This window comes from Terrapene carolina, unplaced genomic scaffold (assembly GCF_002925995.2).
Source record: "Terrapene carolina triunguis isolate 2854851 unplaced genomic scaffold, T_m_triunguis-2.0 Scaffold30712, whole genome shotgun sequence".
NCBI classification, from domain to species: Eukaryota; Metazoa; Chordata; order Testudines; family Emydidae; genus Terrapene; species Terrapene triunguis.
Window position 1 is genome coordinate 8771 of NW_020695063.1, and position 9093 is coordinate 17863.

Sequence of the window (9093 nt, forward strand, 5' to 3'; positions counted from 1 at the left end):
CGGGTGGAACGAGCACAGGGCTCTGAGGCAAAACACTTTGGTTTATCCTGTCTCCGCTGCTGACTCACTAGGTGGCCTTGGGCAAGTCACTTTGCTTTTCTCTCTCAGTTTCACCATTTGTAAAATGGAGCTAATAATACTTCTTACCCACCTGCTTCCCTGGAGTTTGGTGAGGGTTTATTAATGTCTGGACAGTACTTTGAACACATAAAGCTCTGCAGAAATGGTGAGTATTCTGAAGAATCAGGCACTGAGGGTCTCAGGTTGCTGCCCAATCACCCCAAGTTTGGAATTTTAGGTTTAATCATTATATGTAAAATTTTCAAAAGCAGCTAAATGATGTAGGATCCTAAGTGCCATTTTCAGAAGTGACTTAGGCAGCAAGAGGGAGAAGTCTGCATGGTTCTTGGGCTCCTACGTTACTGGAGAAAATGGGATTTAAGTCTCTAAGTCACTTAGGCACTTTTGAAAATGTTATTCTTGGGCTTCTAAGTGCCTAAGTCACTTTTGAAATGAGCATCATAACAGTCTGCTATCTCCCAGGGTGTTATGAAGACAAATTCATTAATGTTTGTGGTGCATTCTCATACTATAGTGACAAGCACCCTAGAAAATCCCATGAAGAAATTAATAATTCTGTATTCAGTGCAGTGTTTGTATGGTACATATAGTGAATAAGGCCCTGGATCACAGGTTGAATGATGAAGATAAAACTAAATATTCAACAGCTCCCCCATACCCTGAGCACCATCCTCCCAGTGCACTGGAGGAGGCTGGAGCTGGGGGTAGGTGAGAATAATAGGATGTGTGTATACAATTGGACTGTATCATAATGTATATACACAAGAGAGGGTGGGGGGCTGAATTAACATTACATAGGTAACCTAAACTCTGGTATTTTCTAATTCTTGTACCTTTGGTTTTGACTAAATACACTAAATAACGCTGTTTGATTTTTTTTTTTTATAGAATGAAAATATTAGAGCAGGTCAAAAACCCAAAATTTTTCCTGTGAAGTATTTTGAATGAAGTATTTAAATTTTTAAACACATTTGAGATACTGGCATATGGAAATGGAATGGAAATTTTTCTTTATACTCTAACTAAATTGTTGATTCATTTCAACTTTTGGAAAATGAAACATTAAATTTTCCTTTCCAGTTTTTGGATTTACAGGTTTGCCACATCCTCCCCCTTTCTATTTTTTCATCTTTTCTTCCACTGTAAAAAGTTAGAAAAAAAGTTAAAAAGTATAAGAAAGCAGGGGAAAAAATCTTTTGAGTTTTTTCAATTGGAAAGATTTGAATAAAGTAGAGAAAACTAAGTGAGTGAAAGCACTACTTTCTCTGTGGTGTGCTACCAAAAATACCCTCAGGAACTCACGTGAGAGAAGGGAAATGGTGATTTTCAGCAGTTTATAATTCAGTCAAACCTGGGAGGAATCTCACTGCACTAGGAGAAGGCACCTCCCTGACCCCAGCACTGACCCCTTCCCAAACTGCAAAGGCTGCAGCAATCAAGGAAGGTGTGAGAGCTTCTCAAGAAGGTGCAGAGAATATTTTATAATAGAAAGTGTGAAGCAATCTCCATATTGGCAGGGCCGGCTCCAGCTTTTTTGCCACCCCAAGCGGCAGAAAAAAACAAACAAACACCCCAAAACTATTGATCTGCCGCCAAAGTGCTGTCGAAGAGGAAGACAGGGATTGAAGGACCCGCTGCCGAATTGCCGCCAAAGACTGAAGCAGATCGATTGAGCTGCTGACGACGACGACCTGGACGTGACACCCCAACAACGGACTGACTGCTGCCCCTTTCTATTGGGCACCCCAGGCACCTGCTTCCTTCACTGGTGCCTGGAGCCGGCCCTGCATATTGGGAATCACTACCAGCTCCCCCTCTAATTACTATTGGAGAAGCCTGGGAACAATGAATTGGTGACATTTATGTAACCCGAAGGACAAAGCGCTGCCCCTGCTCCGCTGCCCTGTGTAAGGACAGAGTTGCTGATGTTTTTACTGGAGAATCCAGGGCTTTCCCAGGTCACAACTATTCTTTTGTGATGATATTATTTACTTTAATGTTATCTTTAATACATTTACTAATATTATACGTGCTTTAGGATCTAGCTTCCCTTCCCCTTGCTGAGTCCTGAGGTTCCCCTGCTCTGGGAGCAGTGTCACGCACTGAGAGGCAGGTGTCCTTAATCCAGCATCTCTCCTGCACTTACCTGAGCAAATCACACTGGCATCATTGTCATGTGAGCACTGAGAGGCCCCCAGGGCAGTAACAGGGCAATGGCCCAAATGGGTTTCAGTCCCTTTACAGTGATACGTGTCTGTCCAGACAGAGCCAGTTCCCCTTCCAAAATACCCTCCTCCTGGGACTGATTCAGCGAATCCACAGTCGAGCTGACGACAGAGAACGTTGGCATCTGGTAAATCCCAGCGTGAGTCACAGAGGGTTCCCCAGGTATCAAGAACCTGGATCTCCACCCTTCCTGAGCACTCTGAGCTGCCGTTCACCAGCCGGAACCCTGTGAGCCCTGGGGAGAAGGGGTTTAGAGAGGGAGCATTAAGATATTTTATATTAAATAATAAAGAAAAAGAAATTTGGGGGGATTGAGCCCATTCCCATTATATTGGATTGTTTAGGTTTTACTAGAAGCTGATAGCAGCTCTATTATCCCAGCTCCCTACAGAGTGAGATCGTTTTATTGCTGCACTAGAATACACAACACTGGTATTTTAGAGACATTGTGCCAAATTCTTACGTGAGCATATGGCGCTGGCATCATTTGCATGTGAGCATGACTGACTCCCATGTGATATCCTGGGACAGTACACGAGTTGTGACTCATTCCCTACACACCGGAATTCCTCAGTCCAGATTGGTCCATGTCCTTCTCTGAAACGAGCTCCTCCTGGGATGGATAGAGCTGTTCCACACTGTAGTCCATTACAGATAACACTGGCAGCTTTGAGATCAAAGTGTGCATCACAGATTGTAGCCCAGGTATCTCCATGTCTTACTTCCACACGTCCTGAGCAGGCATTGTCCCCTCCAACCAGCTGGAGCTCAAGGTGTCCTAGAAAGCCAATGAAGTATGAAAATTACAAAGGAGCCTTAGGGAATTAGGTGTTCCACTGCCTTAGAACTTTGGCCAAAAGCCCGTCCTGGTGCAGTGGGGCAGTGCAGGCAGCAATTAGAAATTAAAAAAAGCACCAATGTACAACAAATGGAAAGAGGGGAATTCAATAGCAATCGATATACATTGGAAGTTATGATATGTAGAAAATCGATAATGGAAGCTAAAGCTATCAGGGAAAACTTCATAGTTGGCAGGCCTAGGAACAATAATGACAATTGTTTTAAGTATATTAGGAGCAAAGACAAACAAACAAACAAACAACTCCTAACAAAGGTGTAGGTCCATTAGAAATGGAGATGGTAAAATAGTTTATAATGATGCAAATAAGGCAGAAGTGTTCAATAAACATTTCTGGTTTTGGATAGAAGCAACATGTGTATTCATACTATGTGAAGAGGGTGAACCACTCTGCAGTCTATTGGTAACTAAGGAGGATGTTAAACAGTATCTGCTAGGAATAAACTTTTTTAAAAATCAGCAGGCATGAATAGCTTATAAAATCTTGGAATAAATAGAAATGGAGGACCGGAAGGAACCTCACGAAGCCAGCTAGTCCATCCCCCAACATGAAGACAGGTTTAAGTATACCTAATCCATCCCTAATAGATGTTTGTCTAACTTATTCTTAAAAGTCACCAATGATGTGTATGACGGGTTTAGTCCCAGAGACCCCCTTGGGACTGTCACCTGATGTTCTGAAATTACCTCTGAGCCCATTTTCCCTGCCAGCTTGGGACTCCAGAACCTTGCCTTGTTGAGCCAGAAACGCTAGCCTGCTTCAACACAGACCAAGGTCTGGTCCATGCCCCAAAAGCTGCAGACTTCAACCAAAAACTGCTCCGCAGGTCACCTATCTCCAGCACCCAGACACCCAGTTCCCAATGGGATCCAAACCCCAAATAAATCCATTTTACTCTGTATAAAGCCTATACAGGGTAAACTCATAAATTGTCCGCCCTCTATGGGTATGTCTATACTTACGCGCTGCTTCGGCGGCAGGCAATCGAACTTCTGGGTTCGATTTATCGCGTCTTGTCTGGACGCGATAAATCGAACCCAGAAGTGCTCGCCGTCGACTCCGGTAATCCTGCTCGGCGAGAGGAGTACGCGGAGTCAACGGGGGAGCCTGCCTGCTCGAACTAAGGTACGTCGTTATTCACGTAGCTGAAGTTGCGTATCTTAGTTCGAATTGGGGGGTTAGTGTAGACCAGGCCTATAACACTGTTAGAGAGATATGCACAGCTGTTTGCTCCCCAAGGTATTAATCACTTACTCTGGGTTCATTAATAAACAAAAGTTATTTTATTAAGTATAAAAAGTAGGATTTAAGTGGTTTCAAGTAATAACAGACAGAACAAAGCAACAGAGAGTCCTGTGGCACCTTTAAGACTAATAGATGTATTGGAGCATCAGCTTTCGTGCATGCATCCGACGAAGTGGGCATTCACCCACAAAAGCTTATGCTCCAATACATCTGTTAGTCTTAAAGATGCCACAGGACCCTCTGCTGCTTTTTACAGATCCAGACTAACACGGCTACCCCTCTGATACTAGACAGAACAAAGTAAGTCTCCCAGAAAAATAAATCAAAAACACGCAAATCTAAGCCTAATACATTAAGAAACTGATTACAAGTACAACAAGGAGTCTGGTGGCACCTTAAAGACTAACAGATTTATTTGGGCTTAAGCTTTCGTGGGTAAAAACCTCACTTCTTCAGATGCATAGAGTGAAAGTTACAGATGCAGACATTATATACTGACACATGGAGAGAAGGGAGTTACTTCGCAAGTGGAGAACCAGTGTTGACAGGGCCAATTCAATCAGGGTGGATGTAGTCCACTCCCAATAACAGATGAGGAGGTGTCAATTCCAGGAGAGGAAAAGCTGCTTCTGTAATGAGCCAGCCACTCCCAGTCCCTATTCAAGCCCAGATTAATGGTGTTAAATTTGCAAATGAATTTTAGTTCTGCTGTTTCTCTTTGAAGTCTGTTTCTGACATTTTTTTGTTTAATGATAGTGACTTTTAAATCTGTAATAGAATGACCAGGGAGATTGAAGTGTACACTTACTGGCTTTTGTATGTTACCATTCCTGATGTCCGATTTGTGTCCATTTATTCTTTTGCGGAGGGACTGTCCGGTTTGGCCAATGTACATGGCAGAGGGGCATTGCTGGCACATGATGGCATATATAACATTAGTAGATGTGCAGATGAATGAGCCCTTGATGGTGTGGCTGATGTGGTTGGGTCTTCTGATGGTGTCACCAGAGTAGATATGGGGACAGAGTAGGCAACGAGGTTTGCTACAGGGATTGGTTCCTGGGTTGGTGTTTCTGTGGTGTGGTGTGTTGTTGCTGGTGAGTATTTGCTTCAGGTTGGGGGGTTGTTTGTAAGCGAGGACTGGCCTGCCTCCCAAGGTCTGTGACAGTGAGGGATCATTTTCCAGGATAGGTTGTAGATCGTGGATAATGCGCTGGAGGGGTTTTAGCTGGGGGCTGTATGTGATGGCCAGTGGTGTTCTGTTATTGTCCTTGTTGGGCCTGTCCTGTAGTAGGTGATTTCTGGGTACCCGTCTTGCTCTGTCAGTCTGTTTCCTCACTTCTCCAGGTGAGTATTGTAGTTTTACGAATGCTTGATAAAGATCTTGTAGGTGTTTGTCTCTGTCTGAGGGATTGGAGCAAATTCGGTTGTATCTTAGGGCTTGGCTGTAGACAATGGATCGTGTGATGTGTTTTGGATGGAATCTGGAGGCATGTAGGTACGTATAGAGGTCAGTAGGTTTCCGGTATAGGGTGGTGTTTATGTGACCATCACTTATTTGCACTGCAGTGTCCAGGAAGTGGATCTCTTGTGTGGACTGGTCCAGGCTGAGGTTGATGGTGGGGTGGAAATTGTTGAAGTCCAGGTGGAATTCTTCAAGGGCCTCCTTTCCGTGGGTCCATATGATGAAGATGTCATCAATGTAGCGCAAGTAGAGGAGGGGTACTAGGGGACGAGAGCTGAGGAAGCATTGTTCTCAGTCAGCCATAAAAATGTTGGCATACTGTGGGGCCATGCAGGTACCCATAGCAGTGCCACTGACTTGAAGGTATAAGTTGTCCCCAAATCTGAAGTGGTTGTGGGTGAGGACAAAGTCACAAAGCTCAGCCACCAGGCGTGCTGTGGCCTCATCAGGGATACTGTTCCTGACAGCTTGTAGTCCATCCTCATGTGGAATATTGGTGTAAAGTGCTTCTACATCCATGGTGGCCAGGATGGTGTTTTCAGGAAGAACACCAATGCATTGTAGTTTCCTCAGGAAGTCGGTGGTGTCTCAAAGATAGCTGGGAGTGCTGGTAGCGTAGGGTCTGAGGAGAGAGTCCAAATAGCCAGATAATCCTGCTGTAAGAGTGCCAATGCCTGAGATGATGGGGCGTCCAGGGTTTCTGGGTTTATGGATCTTGGGTAGCAGATAGAATACCCCTGGTCAGGGTTCTGGGGGTGTGTCCATGTAGATTTGTTCCCGTACTGTAGCCGAGAATTTCTTGAGCAGATAGTGTAGTTTCTTTTGGTATTCCTCAGTGGGATCAGAGGATAGTGGCCTGTAGAATGTGGTCTTGGAGAGTTGCCTGGCAGCCTCCTGTTCATAATCCGACCTGTTCATTATGACTACAGCACCTCCTTTGTCAGCCCCTTTGATGATAATGTCAGAGTTGTTTCTGAGGCTGTGGATGGCATTGCGTTCTGTACGGCTGAGGTTATGGGGCAAGTGATGTTGTTTGTCCACAATTTCAGCCTGTGTACATCTGCGGAAGCACTCTATGTAGAGGTCCAGTCTGTCATTTCGACCGTCAGGAGGAGTCCATGCAGAGTTCTTCTTCTTGTAGTGTTGGTAGGAGGGTTCCTGTGGGTCAGTGCACTGTTCAGTGGTGCGTTGAAAATATTCCTTGAGTCGGAGACGACGAAAGTAGGCTTCCAGATCACTGCAGAACTGTATCGTGTTCGTGGGGATGGTGGGACAGAAAGAGAGTCCCCGAGATAGGACAGACTCTTCTGCTGGGCTAAGTGTGTGGTTGGAAAGATTGATAATGTTTTTGTAGATACAGACTAACACGGCTACCCCCTGATACTTGATTACAGGTAAAATCTCACCCTCAGAGATGTTACAATAAGCTTCTTTCACAGACTAAACTCCTTCCTAGTCTGGGCCCAATCCTTTCCCCGGTACACTCCTTATTAGTTCCAGCAGATATCTTAGGTAAAAAACAGGGGCTTTCTCATGACTGGCAGCCACGTCTGTCCTGCTCCACCCCTTTTTATAGCTTTGGCACAAGGCGGGAATCTTTTGTCTCTCTGGGTCCCTATTCCTCCTTCTAAATGGAAAAGTACCAGATTTAAGATGGATTCCAGTATCATGTGACATGGTCACATGTCCTGTGAGACCTCATTCTTCATTACCCACACGCTGGCCCACAGTAACACAGGAAGGTTTGCAGGTAAATAAACCATCTACGACCAATTGTCCTAGTCAATTGGAGTCATCCAGATTCTAAACCACCATTAATGGCCCACACTTTGCATAATTACAATAGGACTTCAGAGTTATACTTCATATTTCTAGCTTCAGATACAAGAATGATACATACATACAAATAGGAGGAATATATTCAGTAGGTTATAACTTTTGTTATGATACCTTACAAGAGATCTTTTGTATAAAGCATATTCCAGTTACATCATATTCACGCTCATAAGCATATTTCCATAAAACATATGGAGTGCAACGTCACAACAGGGATTCCACAACCTTCCTTGGTACCTTGTTCCAGTACTTAACTATCCTCAGAGTTAGAAAGTTTTTCCTAATATCTGACCTGACTCTCCCTTGCTGCAATCTAAGTGGATTACTTCTTGTCCTACCCATCAGAGAGAGAGAGCCCAAAACTGGACACAGTGCTCCAGCTGAGGCCTCACCAGTGCTGAGTACAGCAGGACAATTACCTCCTCTGTCTTACATATGTCAATTCTGTTAATAAAATCCAGAATGACATTTCCTGTTTTCAAAACAGCATCACCCATTTCAGTCTGTGATCCAATATAACCCCAGAACATTTTCTGCAGTACTGCTGCCTAGTCGGTTATTCCCCATTTTGGATTTTTTGCATATGATTTTTCCTTCCTAAGTCTAGTACTTTGTACTTGTCTTTACTGAATTTTAATTTACTGATTTCAAACCAATTCTCCAATGTATCAAGGTCATTATGAATTCTAATACTCTCATCCAAAGAGCTTGTGACCCCTCCCAGGTTTGTGTCATCCACACATGTTATGAGTTTATTCTCTACTCCATCATCCAAATCATTAATGAAAATATTGACTAGTACCAGGCCCAGGAGAGTGATATTATTTATGTATCCATAGGAACACAGTGACCAGAGAGAAAAGTGTTAAAGCAACTAAAGGCCAACAGGCACATGTCTTACCTAATCCTCAGCATTTCCCTAAAACCTGGGCTGGCAAAAGTTCAAAGGCCTTGACACCTGTATTGTCAGTTAAGTACCAGTGACTGGGTTCTCTGTAGCCATTGTCTGCCTTGATGGGACATGTGGGGAGCTCCAGCAGGAGTTACTCTTTGAACCCTGGTAGGAAATGGCAAAAGAGCATGTCATGAACATACAGCTAAGGGTAGCATAAAATCCCTCCTTTATCCATAAAGGGTTAAGAAGCTCAAATAACCTGTTTGGCACCTGAACAAAAGGACCAATAAGGGGAGAAGATACTTTCAAATCTGTGGGGGAAGGTTTTTGCTTTGTGCTGTGTGTGCCACTCCTACTGAAATGATACATCTAATATTACAGAAATACTAAGTAATAGCAAGGAAATGTGTTAGATTATCTTTTGTTTTAGCATGTGAATTGTCCCTTTGCTAAGAGGGACGTTTATTCCTGTTTTTTTTTTTTTT

The 9093-nt window shown here is 43.7% G+C and overlaps 1 protein-coding gene across 1 annotated transcript in view; it reads right to left on the reverse strand.

Annotated features, from left to right (window-relative positions):
• The window catches only part of LOC115271490 (deleted in malignant brain tumors 1 protein-like), a gene marked incomplete at its 3' end in the record, with an annotated part of 115816 nt that overhangs the window by 2487 nt on the left and 104236 nt on the right, over nt 1-9093 (reverse strand). The window contains 1 exon segment of the mRNA XM_029914104.1: nt 2414-2542. Within this exon segment, the coding sequence (XP_029769964.1) occupies nt 2414-2542 (129 nt within the window).